Below are 25,545 nucleotides of genomic sequence, written 5' to 3'. Positions count from 1 at the left end.
AGTGTTGTTATATTTATTTCCTTAAATAAGCTGTGACATAATAAAAACATTTTTAAAAATGGTGTGACAAAATGGAGTTTTAAAAAGGAGAAAAGAGAATTAGAAAAACGTTTCTTAAAAAAAAATTTGTGAAAAAAAATTAACTTACCAAGCAGACCTGTCCCCAGTAGAGGGTTAAGTAGCTGTGGCACCACAGAGTTACTGTTGAGTTTAGCTGGACCAGGTGGATTCCCAGCATTATTAGATATATTCAGCAATGTTTCTGCCATTGACACCACTGCTGTCCCACCAAGTGTTGAGACAGTCAGTGCTGCCACTGCTGATGATGTAGTGGTTGTGGTAGTGGTTGCCTGGGAGGAGGTTGCTATGGAAACCTCTGGATGATTAGCGGTGTTGGCCGATGCCGAGTTCAGGACACCTCCCAACAGCTGGGGATTCAAGGCCATTAATCCTGAGGCCCCAGTGACAGCTGGGAGGAGCAGGGGGTTAAAAGTAGTGTCACTGCCTGTAAAGCTCGGTAAAGGGTTTCCCAGGGGGCTGGTTAAAAGGGTCTCAGCTCGGCTGTTGTCTGACTGATTGCTTGGCAAACGGTCTGGTGGGGCTGTCATCTGTGTTAATAAGGGTAAAGGGGTATTTTGCTGTTGCAAAAGATCTGAGATGGTCAGATTGAGAGATGACAGGGGAAGCATGGCAGCTGCTTGGGCTTGGTTCTGGAGCAGGGCTGCTAAAAGCTGAAAGTGAACAGGCTGTAATACCTGCCCATCCATGTCACCGGAGAGAAAGGCTAAAGCAGCGTTTACATTCGGGTGGAGGAAACCTAAAGGGTGGAGGTTGATCTCAGACTTGCCTTCTCCTGCTGAAGGCTGGAGGATATTTAATAGATTCTGGTTTAGGAGATGCTGTTGATTCACTGGCAAAGAGATAGGTAGAGAACTGAGGAGGCTGGGGTTCAAGGGGTGTGGAAGATGGTTGTTTGCAGTGCTGTTGGATGGAAAATGAAGGGCATGCTCCTGGCCAACAAAAGGAAAATCACTCCCAATGGGCAGCTGACTCTGCAGTGGGTGTCCAGCTGCGGTGGTGACTATGACACCATCTTGGAGAACAGATGTTGTCTTTGTGATGGCAGGGTGGTTGCTGCCAGCTATAGCTATGGAGGATGGTAGGCTTGGACCACCTAAAATGAGAAAAAAGAAACACAGCCATTAGTTGTGGACAAGATGACACATAACATTTCCTAGGATACATTTCCATCTGTTCTACTGACTTCACTGTAAGTAGATTAACTGTATCATAGATGATTTGACATCTGTTAATGGAACTTAACTCACTTTGAAAATAAGTGTACTGAAAAGTGTGCTGAAAAGCAAATAGACTTCTGTTCATAGCTCCACAAAGTGAAGCTGGGCAAGGATGTTACATTATAGCTCATGCATTCAGTGTGGTACATAAAAGCTTCCATTTTTTTCAAAATCATACCTTTTCACTTAATGAAGGTGTTTGGTCTTACTTATAAGATACTACTTTCTTTTAATGAACAAAACAAATTCCCTTAAAACAAGGATGTACATGAAACATAAAGCAGATAATAAAAATTACCTATGTTAATACAAAATATCAAATATTTTATTGTATAGCTTTCTGATTTTCCATACCAGTATGTATATATATATTCAGGTGTACACATACACACACACACACACACACACACACACGCACACACGCACACTCATTCTCTGTCACACACACAAAACCATGTATTTTCAAAACAAAACAGAATTGTGCTATAAGTTTGTAACTTTTCATTTATCAATTTAGTGAATACTTTTCCCTTGTTAATTGATATATACTGAATCATTTTACTAGTTTCTAGTATTAGTATATGATAATTTAACCACCATATAATCATGAATGTTTTTGTTTTCAATTATTTTGCAATACTTTGAAAACAATTATTGACATCAATATTATTATTAATTATTAATGTATCTTTTCAGTTGCCTACTTTTTTTTGGTTTTTTAAAGACTGGCTCTCACTGTGTAGCCCTGCTTGACCTGGAACTCTTTATGTAGACCAGGCTGGCCTTGAACTCACATCACAGAGTCTCTGCCTCCGAAGTGCTGGGATTAAAGGTGTAAGCCACCACAATGGGCTGCACAATTATTTTCCAAGGATACATTATTGAACATGAAATTTCAGAGTCACAAACCTTTACATATATATTGTCAAACTGTCCTCAAATGAAATGGATCAATACACATTCAATTTATATTCCTTTAAACTGTGTATAATAGTGCTTATTTCTCACCAACACACTATTATTGCTTTTAACAGTAAAAAAAATGATTAATAATCTGTTATTCTGATAGTATATGAATGTTTCCAAAACTGTGCAATAGTAAAAATATGGTATTTTCTTGTTTTCATCAAATGGAATAGTGCAATAATTTTTCTTTTTTATATACTTTTAGTTTTTTAAAACTATGTAGTATGTAAAATAACTACATTTATTAAGCTATGCTGATAAAGTTTAGCATTTATATTTTGATTTCCATCATCACATATAAACACAGTGGTGAGCATTTTCTCATATACCTTGCTACTGGTTTGTGTGTGTGTGTGTGTTTGTGTGTGCGCGCGCGCGCGCACGCGCACACGCGCGCACGTGCACACATGTGTTTGTGTGTATAATAGGTAATTAAACCTAAACCCTCAAACCCCAGAACTACACCACCAAATTTTCTTATTTTCAGATAGGGTTTTCTCAAGTTGCCCAGATGGCCTCAAATTTATGATCCTCCTGCCTCAGTTTTGTGGCTACTAGGATTCCAGGCACATACCGCCACACCCAGCTATCATGGATTTTCTCCTAAGGAAGTTTATTTCAAAGTGTTCATAGAAAAAATTTCCATCATGGTTATGATTGCTATGAGAATCAAAAACAGGTAAAAAAAAAAAAAGGCTTGTCAGTTGAATCGTCTATACAAATAAAAGGGTTTCGTTACTATTACTCCTGACATCAGCAGGATGGTGGTGAGGCGGTACCAGTGTAACTCACACCAGCACTACCACACCACTTTCAGAAAGCTGCTAGAACAATGGTTTCTGTTTTCCCATCTGTCATTGTCTGATTTTTTTTAAAGCTCTCAGTGTTTTATTTAAAGGCTGAGATTAAAAAAGTTTTTGAACATATATAAATATTTATGAAATATTATCATGAAATAATGACATGTTCACAAAGATCAGGGTAAGAAGACATACAGAATGCTGAAGTAGGCACACGGTACACAACTCTTTAAATAATTCAGATTTTTTTTCACAAAACAATCAACACCTTAAATATTTCATTGCTTCTTAAAATTGCCATTTCCATACATACAGTTCATCATTTGCATCTGGAAGGCATCTTTTAAATGAGCCAGTGAGTCTTATTTACTAGGAACCACTATCACTGTCAGTTTTTCTACCTGCTAAATAATAATGACATACTTAAATGTGGGGCTCGCCGTTCTTCTGACCACATGCAGAGTATATTTTCAAAATACTTAGCATATATGTAGCAAGGCTTTGTAGATGATGGTTTTCCTTAGAGATTATTTTTTATTACTTTAATTTGCCACTGAGAAGCATCCATATTTATGATTCAAGGAAGTAGTCATTTGAGGATAACACTATTTTAAAAGCTCTCCATCTAAATATTCTTGAGAAATTATAATTAAAAGCACAGTCACTGTGGATCTTCTTTTTTTTTTTTTTTTTTTAGCTTGCCAACAAGAAAGGATGAGTCTGTAAGCTTTATAAAAGCAAGATGTGGATCCAACACATATATAAAAATAGTTATATATATTTTAATTTTCTCCAATTTCTAACAAGTAGACAAATTTCAGCAAACAGGTACATTCTGTTGGAGAATAGGGTTGAAAGAGCGACACAAGTTTAAAAATCTTGCCGTTTTCCTTGCAGAAACTCAGTTTAGGCAAAGTGGTAAATGCAGAAATTTCCCACTCTTCCCCTCCCTCAAATGTATAACTACAAGGTAGGAGTTTGTGAATGTTGAGATATGTATTAGCTAGGATAACAAGACTGCAACATGGTAAGGGCTGTAACAGCTCTACAGACTACATGGGATGGGGACAATTGTATAACTGACGGTGTCTGAGAAAACGGCACAAATGAGCAAACTAAACATCTGATCAGGCATCTGAGAGATGAAAACAGGTAAAAAGTACTTCTAAGCAGAAGCAAAGTAATTTTTTAAAATACCGAAAGTCGGATGAAGGATAATGAGATTTGTGTTTCACAAGTACCAGTATCTGAAACGTGTGTATGGCGTTTACATACCCCGACTCCCTCAGCCCACAGTTAAGCCCGCCAGTTTACAAAAGCAGTAAATACATCTGAATACATATTTTTAAACCATTAAAGACAAATATCATTTCTTATTTCTCTCTGTATCTCAAAGACGTAACAGTCATGTCACATGGTTGAATTCAAAAAGCATTTGTTGGTTTAATGAATCTGTTGAGATCCTAATATTTGCACTCACATCTATAAGGGAGGCAACGTAATGTAGACACACGGAGGAGGTGAAAATTGACTTTCCAACTCATTGGTCCAGTGCCAGGAGATAGGGGACACTACACAGGAGGTGGCGTGAGGATGACAAATTACTTGAGAAGGCTCCCAAGTTCCTCAGGAAGTTAAAAGTCACCTCACAGCAGGGGACTTCCACCTCAAGGACAGTCATTCATTAATGCACAGAGTCAAAGAGAACCCTGAATTTGCATGGATTTTTATATGAGAGGGCAATTTAAAGAATACTTATTTCTGAATCACTAGCTGTAAACAGGCAATGTTTTGTGAATCCATTTCAGACTTATGCATAAAAACCTATATTCTGTTAAAGTATGTAAGGGAAGTGTTTGTTAAAGCAGGTTTTTTTTTCTTTTTAAAAAGAAGAAAATTTAAACATTATCAATAATCAAAAGGCATCTGGGAATTTGGAAGAAGTTAGCAATTTCCAGTCATTTAATTAATAAGGAAACATAAGATGACTTTGTGTCAACCACTATGAAGTGACAATTTCTTTCCTGGTTGTGTTGTTTTTGAAGTAGGAGAAAGGGAAAGCCACTCAAGTGGTACCAGGTCCCTAGCCTAGACCTGCAGAGGTAGGCAGTTTAGTGTGGTGAGGGAATGATTATGCTATCTTGCTCAGTGAGGACTGCACACGATCTTATGCACAAACAACTCAGATTCTCGTGTACAGGGTGTGTATATACAAATAACATAAAAATTATTTATGACTAATTTAGTTCTTAAGATGTTTCATTTGCTTTAGTTTTAGAATTGCTCCTACCTCTTCAGATTTACCTCATTGGACAAAAACATTCCTTGACAGAAGTTCACATTGTCAGAAGTTTACATTGTGACTGACTCTTGTATGACCGCCTCTGAAACATTAGTACTACTGTTATCCATGTATGTGTCCAAAAAAAAAAAAAAAGAAAAAAAGCCCATACCAAGTAGATCAAAGAAGTGTTTAAAAAATGTCATTAACTTGGTTCATTTGACCCCAATTTTAAATAAGCATTATTTTGTGCTAAAAACCTTTCTAAACTGAAGTGGCCAAATACTACTTTTTATCCATGAAACTCAAGAGCTTAAGGAGTAAGTCTTATGAAAAATATTCCTCCACTGTTTCACCTTTATCATTTACTTTGCTAACTGTACTTTCATTGCATCCAGGGTCAGAAGTAATCCTTAATAAAAATAAATCCTCCCAGAGATAAAATATCATGGCCTAAGTGAGTTTAATAAATATAATTTACTTCCCAGTCCCATTGAAATATGAAAAAATGTCTTCTATGTTTAGAGGACTGATTTTTAATGATAATAACATAATAAGTTGAAAGATAACTTTTATGAGAAGTCTAGGTGCTCCAGTGAAGCTTTATGAATATTCTCAAGCTTCAGTAAGAGCCACAGCAATGAGCATTTACAAAACCACATCAACTTCACCTTCCTGCTTTGGGTTCTAATGCAGACTCTTGACATTCTTAGACACTCCTGTCTGAGCAAGAGGAAGACAGGGGAAGGGACCTGTGGCGACTCTGTTTTTCACAAGGGAGAATGGGTCCCCAAAGAAAAGCACACTGAAGGTGGAGAAGGGGAAGGAAGCAACTGCAGGATCCTAGGAGAGGTTCTTGGCCTTTGAGGGCCAAGATGCTGGAGAAGAAAAAGGAGAGCGTAAAGAGATGTGGCTTAAATCTCAGGATGTTAAGGAGATCAGTTTCTGGACGATGATGAAATGAAATCAGAGAAATAGAAAAGATTGTGAGTGATTATATTGTATCTCTCCTTTCTTTTGTGGTGCCGGGGATGGAACTTCAAGGATGCTATGCAGCAGTTCTACCCCTAAGCTACACCCCCAGTCTGTTTCCTTTCTTAACACCCAGAACCTATTGCTTTAAAAACGTTTGGAAAATGTCAGATTACTCAAGTAGCAAAGTTCATTTGTTTTTAGGTAAACAGGGTATTTGTGTGATAGCAGACTTGAAAAAGGAGTTTAAGTCTTTGGTGGGATTTGTTTTCTGACCATGCATGAGTGAGTTAAAATGCATCATTAGTTACCAACTAGAAGTTTCATTTCAACACAGTGCTGGATTTTTAATATAGTCAGCTTTGTATCCTATTATAACCTGTTTTATCTGCAGCTATAAAACAGTGCCTAGTTTCTCATAGGTGCTCAATAAACACTGAATTACTTCATGAACATTCTAAAACTATTGTGACATGCCAATGAACTACAAAAATCAATTTATTATGCCCCAACTAGTATTTTCACAAGTAAAATACAAAATCTGGAAAATATTGTAGTGCTATTTTTGATAACTGTTTCTAATAGCTTATAACATCAGTGCTAGGGGGCGCTACAAATCATTTCGGTGTGTCATGACTGTGGCTAAACATTTATGTGGAAGGTGGAGTGAGGCTGAAAATACCAAACTACCAGTGTTTGCGTAAAACTTTCATTTGTTACACATTGAAATGCTTAGTGGACTGCAATGCCAGTTATCTAAAAACTTAACTGTGCATTTCTATATGAGTAGATGACATGGAGGACAGTTTGCAAGAGTGGGTTCTCCCCTTCCAACTAAAATGGCCAGGCTTGGCAGAAAGCACTTTTACCTGCTGAGCCATCTGGCAGGTGCCAGTGAGTTTCCTATTGTGGGAAGAAACTTTCAGGGCTGCTTTAGGATGAAGTCTCTGAGGGATGGTCTATCGAGTAGTGCGAAGGGGGCCATTGTTAGACTAAGGTGTGAAAAGCGTTCCTGTGGAGTTGTTCTGCCTAGGAGCCACACACCAAGTTACTGAAGGAATGTCCATACCTGTGCCCGTGGTATCTCCAGGGACCACTGCCAACCTCAGGAGTCTTTCATCAGCTCTTTTGGATTTCTATTTTTAGTTTCACTTCTAGTTTGTGAGTTTTTACTTTGAATTTCTAAGACGTCTAATAATAAAAAGTAATTTTTACTCTTTGCTTGGCTGGCACTGATACTGCTAAATTCCCATAATGTAAGACCCCTGCAATTCTGAATTATTTAGTACTACATGAATGTGGAAATGAAATCTACTTTGATAGCATTATTTTCATAAGTCAAGTTTTTGCAGGGTTGATACTGCTTCTTAGAATCTGGATTCTTTCTGAAACTACTTAAATGCTTTTGGACTAGATTTTAGTAAATAATAGCTTAGGTATCTCCTACAGAACTGAAAGATTGATAGCTGTATAAGAGAGCTTAATATATTACAATGGAATAAATTTCTCCCAACTAGTACACTAGAACAATTTATTTCTTTAAAGGTACAAAATAGATCATTGAATCAGCAAACATCGTATCACTCCGAGTTTCATTATCACTCTTGATTACATAGACTTAATCAATGTCTGAAGTAAAAACATATTTTAACTCCTTCTATATACAAGAAAACACTAACCTGTAATATGTAAACAAAGCAAGTGGTGTAACCCTGGTATAAGGACTTTCTCAAGGACCGAGACAATGCCTATAGTAAAAACATCTTTCAACAAGAAAGAGTTCATTCTGCAAAAATTTAACCAAGAAAAGATTTTCAACCAGTTTGGTTGTCTGGCTGAATAACAAGAACACAGAGCACTTTAAACTTGCAAGTCACGTGCATCATAAGCAGAAAAAAATACAGGCTTTGAAGAACCTAGTTTGAAATGCATTTAACAGAAACTAGCTCAAGTTAAGTTACAACTGTCCGAGTGCCCCCGCTGCTTTCTTCAGGCTGACAAATGTCCCACACCTGTCTCTTCAACATTCTCTTCTCTACCTGTCTGCACTTGTTATCTCCTCTGCTAAGTGTAGGGTCAACTTCCCTTTGCTTTGTATACTGGCGTGTTACGAGAATAAATAAACACATAGAGCTACAACTTAAATACGTCATAGTCTTTTTACACTAAGTAGTTTTTCTGTGGTCTCACTATTTCACTGTCTTATACCTACCATTTCATTAGCTGTCCTGAGTTTCAAATGTATTTTGTGCTGAAACATTTTCATTGCAGTAAAAATATACATACACACTTACATATGTAAATACTCACGAACATGTGTTTATTCATAGGTTTATTTATATCCTGAAGAGTTAATGCATAGAGTTTAAGAGTTAAGGCAAATAAATGTGTTATAGTTTCTCTTCTCTCACAAACCCATACTCTTGTCCCTCAGAGCATTATAATTTCATGTAGTTAAGTAGAGTTGATTGTTTTTAATTAGGAAAAGGAAGTATTTTATAGCAAAAATAGTTTAATGACTTTATCATATGGGAAACAGGATGGTTATTATTAAGTATGTTCATACAGTAATTTAAATACTTCTGTTTGTACTCTGTGAAAGGTCACAGGACCAAGGGAGGGGCTAGTTGTGAGGATACAGGCAGGGCTTGGGTTATGGTACAGGTGTTTTCGCTATTTGTTAAGATGTAGGCCTACTGAAGTTTGCTGGCCAAGGACACTTGATTTCTGACCCCTCTCTAAACTAGACCATTACACTTAGGTGTGAATTTTGTCTCTCTTAAAAAAACTGAAAATTTTGCATACATGTAATGTGTGTGTGGGTATGAGTTTGTGGGTGTGTGCAGGAGAACACATGTGGAGTCTGGAGGTCAATGTGAGCTGGTTTCCTTTATTGTTCTTCATAGTATTTTCTTATTAAATCTGAGGCTTACTGATTAAAAGCTTAGCTGGTCACCAAGCCCCAGGGGTCCTTCTGTTTCTGCCTTCCCATACTAGGATTATAGGACTGTGCTACCATGTATGGCTTTTCAAAAGGGCGTCAGGGCTCCCAACTCAGGGCCTCTGCTTACGCCGCAAACACTTCACTGACAGAGCTGTCTTCCAGGCCCCTGGTGTTTATTTTAAATGTCCACTACTTACATATTTCCAGAAGAGTGCGTTTAGCACTCTGTGACTGGACTGGGGTCTGAGGACTTGGAGGTCTGGATTCCAGATCCACCAGAACACTGCTTGACCATTTAAGCATATCACCAAGGATCTTATTGTTAGGAACTAAAAAATTTTTCAGTGGAAATAATAGGCTTGCCTTGCAATTTGATATTCGAAAGAGACACTTGCACACACTTCAATATAGAATATTAAGAAGCATTCATGGAAAGGTAACTTAAAAACACTCAATAGAATTAATAAAACACACAGCCTTACAATTTCAGAATAAAGACATTTAGTATTTTTCATATATTCGCCACAATCTTTGCCTGTAATTCCTATAACTGAACTGTGTATTTAAAAATGTGAACACAGAACACACATATAGGCTTGGAAACCAATATTTTTTAGTTTTCAAGATAGAATGATTCTCCTTAAAGGAGATTTTGAGGGGCTAGAGAGATCGCTAGTGGGTAAAGGCAATGGCCATGCAGGCTTAGCCACCTGAGTTCAATCTCTGGGGCCCACATAAAGGTGGAAGTAGAGGACAGACCTCATCCGAGCTATCTTTGACTTCCACACATGTGCTATGGCATGTGCGCACCTTCTCCACATCATATACACACAATAATAAGAAAAAGAGATTTTGAAAATTAGTTATCCATTGAATTAAGCATGAGAGCAAGTCATTTCTTCATGTCTTCCTGCCCTATTTCTGAACTGTTGTTTAAAGGACTGGACAAGGCACTGGAGTGAGGAGGTCACCTGAGCTGTGCTTACACTGTGTTAGGAAAGGAGAGGGACCATGCTTTGTGTCTGTCTACCACTGTACCATGAAGCCATGAAAGCAGGAAAGAGCTGTACTGTACTGCTTCAAAGACGTACAGAAACATCACCTACAGGGACCCGTCCCTGGGTCAGTTAGGAAGGTCACAAATGTGGTACACATATGTGGGGAATTCTCTTGATATTCTGAACAGCTCATCTGTACTAACAAAAACATTTTAATCCTGTGTTCTATGATATCAGACTCCAAAGATAGAAATACAAAAGAACTGGCTTTTATCTAAAAGTATATTAAAAAATATACACATGTGGATTGCCATATGACTTAATGTGCTAACTATCTGAAAAGGAAAACAGTGTTTCTGGAGACTAAACATTTCAGATGAACTTGTGTAGCTGGGAAGGTGGGATTTCAGGACCAGATAAACCTGAGTTCTACTCCTGGTTCAGTCATAGGGCTTTGGATAGTGAGGTTCTCTGAGGTTCAAGTTTTCCATCTGTAAAATGACGTTTTATACCATGGACAACTATACAGATCATGAATAATACGAGTGGACCACTTGGCACACAATAGGTAATCCATGATAGCTATATGCAGCAATTTACAAATAAAATATGATAGCACATGCTTTCAATCCCTGCACTCAGGAGGCTGAGACGGGAAGATCATGAGTTTGACGTCAGCATGAGCTATGTACCTTACCTCCAAACAACAGCAAAAGACCAATTACTCTCACAGAGAAAGCTGTACTGCCCTGTTGCCTCAGTCTGACTGCCCAACCTCACTGCTCAATGAGTACTAATGAAGGAACAAATACCAGTGTAAAAAGGTATTTATGCTAGGCAATTATGATAGCATGTTCAGGTGACATAATTCACTTCATAACCAGAAGAATTATGGGGGTAAAGTCCTTCTCAGTATTTCTCTCTCCAAAAGAGTTCATCAGTAAATCAACTCATTTTCATAACCAGCTGCAATCAGTTCTATATACAGTAATTATTATTAAATTTCACTAGGTCTAATATTTTCAAATTATTAACTGACCTAGATTTTTACCATGTATATGTCATGTCAGCCTACACATGCTCAGTCACATCCATCACACTGCCTAACATTTGTTATTAGTCTTTGAGTTGCTTATGTGCTAAAGCTTTTCTTACTTTAATAAACTTATAGCCCATGTGCCTTGAAAGCCCTGGCACTAGCAATCTAGGTTAGATATATATACGGATAAGTGGAACAAGAAAATAAATGACCAAGGCTATATAAAATAAGTCTGAACTTGACAATCAGAAGAAACAAGAATATAAATAAATGTAGGTCTTTTCCATAATAAAAACATTGAAATACATCGTGATTGAAACACATACATTTGCACATATGAACACAGACCTGACATGAAGCAAACTATGGTAAAGGGTATTGGAACTGAATAATAAATGAAACTAACAATGCTTCACCAAAATGACTGAGGCATGCTCAATAAATATAGTACATCTTAAAATACTTATGAACTTTTTGTTTTAATTTTAAGTGCATATATTAAACTTTTATTTGTACAGTATTAGCTAAAACAGCACGAGTCAGTGAAAAGTTGGAAGCCCCTTATGCATCCTTTAATTATCCTGTTAAACACAATGTTTCATGAGTCCTTAAATTAAGAGTATCAAGAAGGCACTACTCATTTCAAATTATCTTTTAAGCCTGTGTTCATTTTTAACACAAAAGATCATGGTACAATTCTTCACCAAATATTGACATCAAAACAACACAAGACACAAACTGTGAAAGATGGCAGTGTAAGGTGGTAACACCAGGGAAGAGGACACTTGACTTTACCTTCACAGACATGTGGATGATAACACTCTTCCAGCACAGTGGCATAATGAAGCCTGTCTACCTCGATACAGTGACCTATCAGCAAAGGGAGCAGCAGTTTCCCCTCTACCAGCAATCTGGATTTTATTTATTCCGCAGTGCTGGGGATTGAACTCAGGGTCTTGTGGATGTCAGACAAGGGATCTACCGCTGAGCTGTATCTCTATCTCCAAACAGTTTAGTTTTTCAATCCCGCTGGTTTTAAATATGAATGCTAGGGTCCCCTGAATCATCTTTTATTTCCTCCTTGTTTCCTACAAGTCTGGAATCGTCAGTGTTGGGTTTCAAGGGTTTTCTCTATTGTTTCCATGACCAACTTTTCTGCTGCTTGAATTAGTTTACTTCTCTAGTGTTCCAGGATAGTTTCTTATTAACAATTTCTAAGGATTTTATTGTGCAAAATCATAGTTCTTTTTACTAATGTGCCTATTTTTTGCATGAACTTAATTAATAGTGGGTGAAGATTTATACTTAATTTGGGTACAAAACCTTAACGCTGATGCTAAAAATATAGTTTAGTTCTATTTTAAAGCATTTCCATAAAAAATTCTGGAAATCAGGTTTTCAAGCCTTATTTTATGAGACAATTTAAATTAACTTTTTTTTTTGATTTAAAAGGAAGTAGCCAATCTCCATGCTTGAATTTTCTTGAACAAATAATAAAGGATAGCAAACTATGGTAAGAAACACATTAGAAGACAGCTTCCTACTTCACTACCTCTAGTGACCCTTTCCTACCTGTTTACCTATTTCTGTTGAGCAGCAAGAAAAAAATCCATTTCTTTTTGTATTTTTGGGTTTCCCAAGACGAGCTTCATTACCTGTATACAAACCACAGCTGGGTAAACACCTTTTATACTGGCGAAGACCAAGGACTCTCGTGAACCAGGAGACCTTGCCTCCTACGGCTTCTTTTGCAGTGTACAGTCCAATGGTTATGAAACCGATTGAAAGTCAAACAATATTCAAAATGACACAGATGGACAACAAGTAACAAAAAAACACATGGAATCCTCTTAGCTGGTATTCTTTCCAAAAGACAAGTCCCTAGCATTCTGTAAATAACATTATAAATACCAAAGAAGTGAGAATTTTCACAATGGGGAAAGGAACATTTCTTATCATAATAAATATTTTGGTACAAAAATTTAAAAACTGTAGAAAGCTTTAGTACCTTTGGGTACTTTTTTCTAGTAAAATCATACCTGCTTCAGAACTTGTTTGATTATAGCTGCTAACAACGCTGTTTGGTATCACTGGAGTGGTGGACGCTGAAATTCTTGACTGAGGTGGATTGGGATGTAATGAATTTCCTAAAGCCATGCCCGACTGACTGAGCATCCCACAGTTCCCGCTAGCCTGAATCTGATTTATTAAACCTGCAAGATGGTGGCTGGGGACTGGACTGCTACTGTGAACGAAGTTAGTGGTTGCGTTGTGGCAGTGCACGGCTTCCCCTCTTAAAGGTATGCTCTGTGTCAGGGAATTCTGAAGAACACTGGGATTCAGATTAGGGTCTGGAAAATGCAGCTGGTTGGCAGAGCAAGGCAGAGCAGTATTTGATCCCCCACAACCCGGGGTACTATTGCTACTCAAGTGAGAGCTTTGACAACTCATAGACTGTAGTAACTGAGACATTGAACTTATGGGAAACGACCCCTGCCCCTGCTTCCTTAGCAAGTCGGGTCCAGGTTTAGGAACTGCAGAACTCTCCATTTGAGACTGTCTGAGCAAACTCAACACTGTGGCAGGTGGCTGTTTTCTTTTCCGTAGTGAGTCCTTTTGCTGAGACATCAACTTGTCTCTTAGTGCTGCTCGACCACTTTGACCTTCACCTGCTGGGAGAAGCACGGGGGCAGTCGGGGGGAACATGGTGTTTAAAGTGCTGTGTCCTTCAGAGCTGCCACTGCTGGCGACAGCTCCAGAGTTGTTACTGCTGCTACTGTTGTTACCAGCAAGTTTGTTTTGATTTGCTAGCTGTGCTTTGGCTGCTGCTGAGAGTAAACTACTTGCTGGAAAGGAGGCAGCATTGTGCTGGTTCAAGATCTGATTTAAAGGCATTCCCAGCAAACCAGGCTGACTCTTTACAGAACCATTTCCCGCAGATGCAGTAGGAAAAGCTGCACTGCTCGGGGTAGTAAGTACATTACTCATTCCAGCAATTAACGGGTTAGGGATATCCTTGTACTGATGATGTCCATCAGACTTGGTAGAAGGGCTTGATGGCATTGATGGCCTTGGGGAACCTATTGTTGACCTTGGTGACCTAGGTGGAATCTTTATGCCACTACAAGTGGCCTGGGGTCCTACAGGTGGCATCATGAAATTTCCATGATCTGATGATGTGGAAGATGAGCGTGATCTTTGGGGCGATGCCTCAATCCTTCCAATTCCAGTCCCCATCATGTGCACTGGGGATGTCACTGGAGAAGGGGACAGGGAGGTTGAAGCTGAATGCTGAATTCTTTGTACATGACTCCCATGATTCATATGACCAGGTTTTACAGTTGGCAAAGGGAGATTACTTGGCAAAGGAACAACAGCAGGAGGCATGCTTACATTCATCACAGGTACCTGAGAGTGGACATTTGAATGGAAAGTGGTTGGATTAATGATAATAGGGTTCTGATTCACTGGTTTACTAGGAATAGGGTCAAGAATGCCAAGTGGATCTTTCTCAGATGTTAATGGCTTTTTCTGAAGAGCACAAGAAGGTGGAGGAGGGGGAGGTGGGCCTTGGGGTGGTTTGTGGTGGAACATTGCTCGTGGTATTTCCATATTAGTTGAAAAATTACACATTGGTTTTTTCATTACTGGACTCTTTGTAGTCAAGGTTGGGGAAAGAGGTATATTAGTTCTTCCAGCCATTGCACAGGATGACTGTATGGGAGAACCATGTAGCATTACTGAAGGTGGAGAAAGAGGAGTCCTATTTAAGTGAATAGGACTGCAATTGGGAGCTCCATGAAAACCAGGGTTATTTCTTGAGAAGACATCAGGGCTTCCAAGTGGGTCAGTTCTTGGAGAGATTGAGCCATCTCCATAGATCTGGGAACCTGATGATGCTGGGCTGGGTAGGCCTCCATGGCTGCCACGAAATGGAGATTTCTGTCCATGTTCATTGCTGCCCAATCTCTGTCGGGGGTAGACAGGGTGGAGTTCTTGCTGCTGACTTCCAGACAGGTCTTGCACATATAGTCTTCCCATGGCATTTGATGATCCAGTCATTAACTTGAAAGGATTCTTACATTCAGGCATTACAGAATTTGTAATTCCTTCGTGAGACTTGTTTCTTACTGATCTTGGAGTTGCCGCCCGTGAAGGTACTACTGGAGTTGCATCTGATGTGAAAGAGAAAAGAATTTTGTTAATTGTTTCAATTACTTTGTGTTAGGAAGAAGGGAGGAAAAGAGAAAACTGAGGAGGGTGAGACAAGGGCACCTGGGAATGCAAATTTATGAACAAAAGCTGTGACACTATGTAATTAAAGGAGTTCTATAAGCTATTAAACTTTGATTTAATCAAAACATGTTATTCACTCCTAGTTGATGAAAGGTTCTTAATACCTCTTTATTATACTTGTTTACTCCTTGTTTCTTAAGAAAGCCTGGCCATAACAATCAGTACAGACTGACATTAGTCATTTTAATATTTAGAATTTCAAAATCAAGACTGACAGACCAGATGGTGATGGCAGTGTGGCTGTGTTGCCGGATTTCCAAATTTTCAGAAGCCACAGTGGGAAACTGTAATCTCTGTGGCACCTTTTCTTATAAGATGATGCATTGCTCTGTAACTGTTTTGATTACTTGATTGAAACCTCCCTTGATGCTGTGGTAATAGTTCCTTATCCCCAAACTGTGACTGTAAGAGCAAGCTCTTAATCTCTGTGATTTGAGTGAATGAGGTTCCAGTTCTCTCTATAGGCAATGATAACAAGAATACATGTATTGATTATCATAATTAGCCTCCTATCATGTCTGAAATTCTGTATAGTACAATTTCCTAATTGGCTCTTACTGTAAACACAGTTTCAGTCCACCAACTTAGGTTCAATATTACAATCATTTTATAAGGACAGACTTCTCATCTAAAATTTAGTTGGGGTGTTAGAGTTGCAATTGAGTATTCCCTTTCTACATCAGTTTATTTCTCCATCCTTTTGGAATCCTTTCAGTTCCTTTGGAGATCAGACAGAATACAGGCAACAAAAGGAAGCTGGCTTATCATACAGAATTTTCAGCTTATCATGTCAGAATTCTAGGTTTAAGTTTATTTTTATTTTTTTTTATTTTTTAAGGCCCTAAGGATAGTTAAGTCTTATATAAAGTTGCACCTTCTAAAATAAAGATGGCAAATAATATTCTCATATGCTAATTCCCATTAAATTTGTGTGGGCTGCTTAGAGAGCTATGTTGAAAAGAATGCTTTTCTAGCTGTACTCTATGAGAAAATGCCAGAAAGTCTATTAAGGCACAAGAGATGAAAGTGGCACCAATCATACTACATATTCGCCATATCTATTTTGAGACTTAAAAGCATATTAGCAATTATACTTAGATTCATTTGCAATCAGATATACTTAAAGGGATAATTACACACTTAAAATGAATCAACTTTTACTATTTGTAAGAGAGTATACAGGTCAAATCATATAATAACTTCTAAGACAGCATTTCCCAACCTGGAGTACACAGATTCTAGCACAAAGAGAGAAATGAAGATATGTTCCCTTCCCACATCGGAATATTATGTAGATTTTCTGAGCATGGCAGAGGTTCTTCACAAGAGTAATTATGTTGGGACTCAACAATATAACAGAATACAGAAGATATACAGAACTGAGGGTATTTTTTTCATTAAAGAGGGATTATTAAAGGTTCTTAATTAAAGAAACAATGAATTAAGATATGTAGGACTTTGTACTTGGCGTATAGTGAGAAGGGAGTAATGCTAAATGTAGTAGCAAGAATATGGAATATATTCATGGAATATATTCTACATAGTAATAAGAGTCATCTGTTTGCATATTTTCTAATTATCAACATACTTATATAATTACCTACAGTTCCATGATTCAGATACAGACAGTAGTGGCATTTTTTATATTCAGCTAACAGAATTTTTACAATAGCTATGATTCAGAAGAATTTCTTCTATTCCTGAGGACAAACTGTTACTAACTTTAAAGTAACAGGGACGCCAAAAGGCCAAGAGTCAGGCTGATGGTGAATGACAGGCAGGAAAGCACAGTCAGCAGTGTGAGAGCTTGGCACTGGTCAGGGCGAACACTTAAAGAACACATGGGAAAGTACGTGACTATTTATGCTGCAGGGAGGTGAAAACTGCTCAGGAAGTCTGAATTACTTAAACCCCAATTTATGATAACATAAAGCCTGAAGCTAGTAAAACAGTATACTTAATCCAACAGCACACACCACTCTAAAAGGAGATGGGGCACACTCTCACTGTATCTTTAATTTCAAGAATTGAACTTGTATGCACAGGCACAGCAAAAAGATCTCGATCAAGATCTTGCTGGGTCTTTAGAGCAACAGGGCAAACTGTGGAGACGGGAATACGCTGTGATATAAGGCAGTACAGGCTCAGCATGTTTAAGAACAGGGTGGGCTGGAGATGCTCAGTGGTTACGAACATTTGCTATTCTTACAGAGGACCTGGGTTGGGTTCCTAGCAACCACATGGCAGCTTACAACCACCTGTAACTCTAGTTCAGGGAGATCAGATGTCCTTATTTGACCTTTGACCTCTCTGGCACCAGGCATGTATGTGGTGCACATATATACATATATACATGCAGGCAAACACATATAAAATAAATAAATCTAAAAAAATAAAGCATATGCAATATATATGCGAGATATATGCAAAGTGATAATAGCCACACTAAGGTGGCAGGGCAATGGTAAATTTTGAATAATTTATTACTATCAAATGTTCCTTTACAATGTTGGAGTCAAGCTGTATTTTAAAAACTAGCCTTGTTAGGAAATAAGTTCCCTGAAAGCTTTTTTTCTCACCTACCTCAGTGGAGCAATTCTTTCGACTATCCCTTGTTCAAAGTTAGTGGGCTCCTGGACAACAACTAAATGCCAGTTTTTCTTTCTCGGCACTTTTGCCCTGAGTCCTTTTAATTATGTGTATGACATGAATATGTTCTTGCATTCAGGGCTCTCAATGGTTTGGCCCCAGTTCATTTATTATTATTTAATCTTCCACTCAACCCAGGCCACACACTAATTATGGTACGCTCATGCTATTCTTTTATGCCTAAATTGTTTTTCAAAGCTGGTCCTGATTCTGAGTCCCAGTCTTTGAGCGCTGCCATTAAGTCTTGGATGATTATTATAGGTTACATACATCATGATGATATTTTTTTAGAATTTTGTAGAACAGAATCAACTGTCCATTAAACAAACACTTGGGAGCTTAGTATTAATTTTGAGTTACTGTTTCAAAGTCAGATAGGCTGTGCAGTTTTGAAGGGAGTTCATATGAGCGCTATGAACAGAAGTTCCTTAGCTTCAAGTATTCCCATAGAGTACAAATTAATCATTAAGGGAAAAATACCTTAACAGTGGAAAACTTGAATGGACCCAATCTTAAGCAAGTAGTCAAATTTAATATTTTCAACACAGGATTAGCTGACATTATGTACTTTCTGATGAAGATATAACATCATTTACGTATCATTCCTACCAAACTGAGCATAAACGTAATGTGAGGAAATAATTGAGAAATCCAAACTGAGGAACATTCTGCAAAGCTGGCCTATGTGCCTCAAAAATGTCAATGTCATGAAAGATTGACACAAACTGGGGAATTGAAGATTAAAGAAATGTAAAAGCTAATTATAGTGTACAATCTCTGGTTATATTCTAGATTCTAAAAAAAGGAATGAACTTTTAAAAAAGCTAGAGGGGTTATTAGTAGGAAAATAAAAGGAACTTTAAAATAGACTACATGTTAGCTCATGGAACTTTATCAGTATCACTGGTGGCATAGGGGAATGTCCTTTATTTCTACATTCAGATGACATTATATTCTTCCTCATCAAGTAGCATTTGACGTTAGTGAATATATTTATGTACAACTTTGAAAATCAAACTTAACAGCACATGGCAATTGAACTGTCACTTTTCTGTGACTTTGCCATTTTTCACAAAGGGGAGTGTCAGGGCTGCTGAGGCAGCTGAGTGGGTAGAGGCACCTGCCCCCACGTTTGACAAGCTGAGTTTGGCCCATGAGAGAGAACCTACTTTTGCAAGTTGACCTCTGACCTTCACATGTGCACTCTGTCCATCCATGTGCATGGAGGTACATCTATGTACACAAACACACTTCAATAAACAAATGTACTAAAAATTTTACTTAACAGGAATGTATGTGTATGTGTTGGGAGTATATCATAAAAAGCTCTGGGTCAAGTGATTTGTACTTGGGTAGGTGCTTAATAAATAGCTATTATGACTAAAACACTAACATGGTTAACTTCTTATTTATTTATGATTGTAAATGGACTTTCTCATATAATATATCCTGATTACAGTTTCCCCTTGCTCTCCTCTTCCCAGTTCCTCCCTCCCATCTGGATCCACTCCCTTTCTGTCTCTCATTAGAAAACACACAGACTTCTAAGGGCTAATAATAAAATAAAATAAAATAAAGTAAAATAAAATATAATAAGATACAACAAACTTCTAATAATATTTCTAAGCAATATTTGAGACTTGATCTTATCCACTGAAATCTAGCCCTATGTAAGTGGCTGTTTTCCTATAAAACAATGTAGCCTTTTTGCCTGCAAGCTTGTCTAGGTACTTACAAAGACTTCTAATTTGCTGGTTAGTATTGATTTTGATTGTGTTACTGTATGATATGAATAAGAAAATTTTAGAAATAGATCCACAGTAACTTTTCAGATAAAATTTGCTGTTTGTATTCAGAATGGTAGAACACACAAAAAAAACTGTGGATGTTCAAAATACAGACTGGGAAATCTCTTGCAAAAGTGCTTTCTAGATATTCTTTGTCTTGGAGTAGAGTCACAGACATCTCCTAATTCTACAACAACATTACATACTTGTTCCTCCTCCAGGACTGGTGAGCACCAGAGAAGGATGTGGGGCCTCCATGCTTTTATGGAGTGTGGCCACTGCAATGATTTTCCTTTTATGGATACATAGCTTGGTGACATCTTCATCTGCTTTCACGTCTTCTGCGGTTCTCTGCTTCACAGCAGCTCCAGGATCAAAATTAAACACCTGGAAAAAACCACAGCATCTGTTGATAGTAGGTCCATGGAAATACTTAATAAAAACCCTCTTGTTTACAAAGAGAAACGTTGTATATAGATTACGCTATAAGTAGGAATTAAACCTTTAAGATTTTAAATGGAAAAAAAACAACTTTACATAATTTTAAAATATTTCTGGCCAAATAATATTTTTTTTTAGTGACAAACAATTAAAATTATACAAATTGTATGATAGCTAAGCTAATTAAACATAGGGAAGGGCAAACTATCTGGAAATGTTTCTGATTTAGAGACTTCCTGATGGGGTGAAAGCACAAAACCAAATGAGGCACACAGTAAAAACATGAGAAGCCACAGCATCCTATATTCTTACTTCCCCCACAACATTCCTGTATGCCCACTTTCCCCACAACATTCCTGTATGCCCACTTCCCCCACAACATTCCTGTATGCCCACTTTCCCCACAACATTCCTGTATGCCCACTTTCCCCACAACATTCCTGTATGCCCACTTTCCCCACAACATTCCTGTATGCCCACTTTCCCTGCTGCTTACTTTTATTGCTATACTAATATTACCTCCTCATTGATCTCAAACTGTTGTACGTCAAAAATTCTCATTTATCATATAAATCTTCCCCCAATTTATTTATTTAAATTAATTAATTACTTTTTCCCAGCCTGATCACAGTTTCCCCTCCCTCCCCTCCACTCTCCTCATCCGCTTCTCCTCCCCTCTCCCCAGAAAAGGGCAGGGCTTCCATGTACACCAGCCAGTCCTGGCTCATCAAACTGCAGCAAGACCAGGCACCTCCTCTCCCACCAAGACTGGATGAGGCAACTCAGTAGTTAAAAATATGGTAACATACAAAAAAGAAAAAGGTGTTTATTAGTCTTTAATTTAAAAACTAGTAGTAAATACACATTTCAGAGAATAACTGTCTATTTTCATACCAAATATTTCACCTTTTTAAATTAATTTGCTTTTTACTTTGTAAAGCAATAAAACTACTTCCAATTTTTGCCATGGGAGCTGAACTTTGTGATTTTTTTAAGAGTATCTGTGGCAGATTTACTGATACTAGTGCTAAAAATAACATTATGGATTTGAGTAGCCATAGGAGTGAATGAAAGTACTATACTAGAAGCAGTTCCAATAAAAGGAACAATAAAATAATCAGTATGTCATCTTTGAAAATAAAAATTATTTTTCACAATCTTTAAGCATTCCAACGTGCACATAAAAAAATTAAAATGAACTTAAGACCAGAGGCCTAACATAAAACTGAGATGCCAAATGAGAAAAGCAAATATATTAAATATCTGCAACCACCCAAAATCAAAACACCAAACCCTGCTGTACTGGACTGTGACAGTTACCTTGGGAAGAATAAGAGGACATTCCAAGCCACACTTGCATGTTCCATCAGTAAGCAGGTATGTTTTAACCTGCTCCAAGCAAGACAACAAAGACCCACTGGGACTGTAAAAATAGTTTAAAAACATATCAGGAAATAATTTTGATGACACATACTATAAAAAAGCACAATTTACAGACTTATTGTCCCTTCACAAGATAATATTTTCCTACCAGGGAAAAACATTTTCTTTGCCAATATTATGTTAGCTACTAAATTACAGACTTTAACACTCTCTCTTTCTTCGGAACAGAAATATTTCTCAGAAAAATACATATGTTCATAGAAAATGAGAAAGCATTTCAAAAACCAGGAACAGATTAAATATGGGAAAACTATTCTTAAGAAAGGACATAAACAGGTAAGAAAGGAGACGAAAAATATGTAAAGTATGCTGGGTGGTGGTGGCATCGCACGCCTTTAATCCTAGCACCTGGGAGGCAGAGGCAGGCGGATATCTGTGACTTCGAGGCCAGGGCTACACAGAGAAACCTTGTTTAAAAATAAAAAAAAGTCCATAAAATGATACTATTTATTTGAATGATAAGGTTTGCTTTAAGCTCTCTGAGGAGAAAGTGACATTGCAACATGATAAGGTTCGAACCAGAAAGTTGTAAAGTACAAAAAAAAAGAAAAAAAAAAAAAAACCAAAACGGAGATAACAGTTCCATCCTGTGTCTACTGCCTGCTTCTGTGGAGGCAGAGGAGCCTCCATCCAGGTTTCTTCCCATCCCTTCAGTGTTTCTTTGAAATAGATAAGTGTAATCTAATTCAAATTCTAGTGAACAGAAAGACTGTACGGAAAGGGAGACAGGTATTAGGCAGAACTGACGGAAGAAGGTGAACTTTTTAAGAAATGGAGTGTTAGGTAGTCATAAAGAGCTGTATAGGTTACCAGGCTCAGGTTTTGAGGTCAGTAAAATAAGTAAGCATGGACCCTTCAAGTCTATACATTAGGTCCTGAGTCAGCTGAAGTAAGCATGGGTCCCTTCAAGTCCATACATTAGGTACTGAGTCAGCTAAAGTAAACATGGGTCCTTCAAGTCTATACATTAGGTACTGAGTTAGGTGAAGAGAGCATGGACCCTTCCAGTCTATACATTAGGTACTGAGTCAGCTTAAGCAAGCATGGGTTCCTGCAAGTCTATACATTAGGTACTGAGTCAGCTAAAGTAAGCACAGGTCCTTCAAGTCTATACATTAGGTACTGAGTCAGCTGAAGTAAACATGGGTTCCTGCAAGTCTATACATTAGGTACTGAGTTAGCTAAAGTAAGCACGGGTCCTTCAAGTCTATACATTAGGTACTGAGTCAGCTGAAGTAAGCATGGGTCCCTTCAAGTTTATACATTAGGTACTGAGTCAGGTGAGGTTAAGCATGGGTCCCTTCAAGTCTATACATTAGGTACTGAGTTAGGTGAAGTAAGCATGAGACCCTTCAAGTCTATACATTAGGTACTAAGTTAGGTGAAGAGAGCACGGACCCTTCAAGTCTATACATTAGGTACTGAGTTAGGTGAAGTAAGCATGAGACCCTTCAAGTCTATACATTAGGTACTAAGTTAGGTGAAGAGAGCATGGACCCTTCAAGTTTATACATTAGGTACTGAGTCAGCTGAAGTAAACATGGATCCCTTCAAGTCTATACATTAGGTACTAAGTCAGCTAAAGTAAGTATGGGTCTGTTTAAGTCTATACATTAGGTACTGAGTCAGCTGAAGTAAGCACGGGTCCTTCAAGTCTATACATTAGGTACTGAGTCAGCTGAAGTAAACATGGGTTCCTGCAAGTCTATACATTAGGTACTGAGTTAGGTGAAGAGAGCATGGGTCCCTTCAAGTCTATATAGACATAAATGCACACTCTGCTTTGAAATTTATATATACTTTGAGTTATATTTTATTTATAACTATTTAGAAAAACCTCCCCTTAAGCCTTCTGGTCAGATTCATCCAGAACAATATCCTGTTTCATATATGAAGTTACTCTTGAATGGAGTCTAGTCTGCCTCCACAGAAACACAGGCAGTATTTGAAATGGGCTAGGTTAAAATGCAACTCATCTTGTGTTCATGGAAAATTATACAAAGTGACTTTGCCACAAAAGAAAAAAAAATCTAAAAAAAAAAAAAATCCTAAACTTAGTTAAATGAACTAAGAGTGTTTTAGATTACATGAAAGAATAGTAATTTTCACATTATAGACTAGAGTTTCACCAGAGCACACAGGGGCAATAATGGCTTTAAAGTTTTGATAAGTTTAATGAAAGTGTCACTAAAATATATCATTTTGATTTTTTCCCATGAAGAATTAGTAAGTTTAGTAAAAAGAAACTGCTCAATATTTTACTTAAAAGAAAGTGTATGGATGGCAATCTAGAGGGATTTACTTGTAAAATTTAGCCTAAAGTGAAGAATTCCTAAATTCTATTAAGAATACTCTAGATACTTTAAAAATATTTCCTACCACTCAGTTTTTTTCCCGGTTACAGCTATTTAATTAACTTTTGGGAGTAATAATTAACATAAAATAGTTATCTTAACGGATTGGAAACAGGTGGAGAGCTTACGATGTGGCCTCTGTGCCTCGAGGCAGGGACAGCTGGACACTGAGCTGAAGGGAGCAGCAGAGGGGCTAACTTCCCACCAGCGCTCCAGCAGTAATTCAGTCCTAGCCGAACAGGTCAGATTGATGCTCTTATCTGGGAAGTTCCTCTCTAAGTGATCAGATTGGATTTGGAGACCTCATGCTAAGAGGATTATCAGACATTCAAGACTAGGGAGACTTGGAAACTCAGGAACAAGGTAACTGTGGATTCTTAGACCTTAGTTTGGTTTCTTGACTCTGAAACTTGACCTGATTTTTGCTCACAGCAATATGAAAAGCTGATCTCATAAGTAGTTAAAACTTTGGAATCACTTAGTGTATTTGAATATACAGTTTTCTTTATAAACTTGAACAGTCATAAACACAAACATGTCACAGATAATGTGCAGTGTTGTATTAACAACAAAATATTTCTGACAATCCATGAAGAACATTGGCAATAAAAATACTTTGAGAAGATTAGTAATGAGTCCTGTGTATCTTTTTTCCATGGGCTGGACCTCCCATTCTCTATTATTCTTTTACTACAATTAGCAAAGCATACCTTTAAAATGTCAGAAAAAAGAAATATATGTGACAAAGGAATTTCAATTGGAACTAAAGTTTACCTCAAGAAACATCTTACCCAAAGCAAACAAACCCACATCTGAGCTGAATTCTTGAGATCTGGCATGTGAGTCTTTATGTTCATATAGCAAAGAATACCTCATTCATATATTTTTAGTTTTTATTTTTTTTCTAAAGACAGGACTTCCAGTATCCCAGACTGGCTTCTGCCTCATTATGTAGCCAAAGCCTGCTTTGAAAGACTGGCTTCTGCCTCATTATGTAGCCAAAGCCTGCTTTGAAACCCTGGTATTCCTACCTCTACCTCCTAAATGCTGACTTTAAAGGCATGCACCACCAAATATATCTATCTTTGTAGAACTGAAGAATTCTGTTGAAACTAGGTTACAAAAGCCATATTGAAAGCAATACCAAGATTATAATGATGTTACATGTCTTTGAAAAATTTCTGTTCTTAAATTGTATCACAAAGATTTATGGTATCCAACTTTCATTATTTATTAAAAAACTACAAAGTAATGAATTTAGGGGTCAATTATTTAAT

The 25,545-nt window shown here is 37.6% G+C and overlaps 1 protein-coding gene across 5 annotated transcripts in view; it reads right to left on the bottom strand.

The window, feature by feature from the left end:
• Positions 1–25,545, bottom strand: part of Mbd5 (methyl-CpG binding domain protein 5) — a 191,870-nt gene that overhangs the window by 37,104 nt on the left and 129,221 nt on the right. For 3 of the 5 annotated variants that reach the window (XM_059260441.1, XM_059260439.1, XM_059260440.1), the window contains 4 exons: positions 21,792–21,894; positions 20,237–20,417; positions 13,338–15,473; positions 149–1,174 (listed from right to left, as the gene is read on the bottom strand). In XM_059260441.1, the coding sequence (XP_059116424.1) occupies positions 149–1,174; positions 13,338–15,473; positions 20,237–20,417; positions 21,792–21,894 (3,446 nt within the window). The remainder of the gene's footprint in view (positions 1–148; positions 1,175–13,337; positions 15,474–20,236; positions 20,418–21,791; positions 21,895–25,545) is intronic. The other 2 variants (XM_059260443.1, XM_059260442.1) reach the window with 1 other exon arrangement.

The sequence above is a fragment of the Peromyscus eremicus genome, chromosome 4, assembly GCF_949786415.1.
Source record: "Peromyscus eremicus chromosome 4, PerEre_H2_v1, whole genome shotgun sequence".
Taxonomy (NCBI): domain Eukaryota; kingdom Metazoa; phylum Chordata; class Mammalia; order Rodentia; family Cricetidae; genus Peromyscus; species Peromyscus eremicus.
This window is presented reverse-complemented; position numbering and strand designations above follow the sequence as displayed.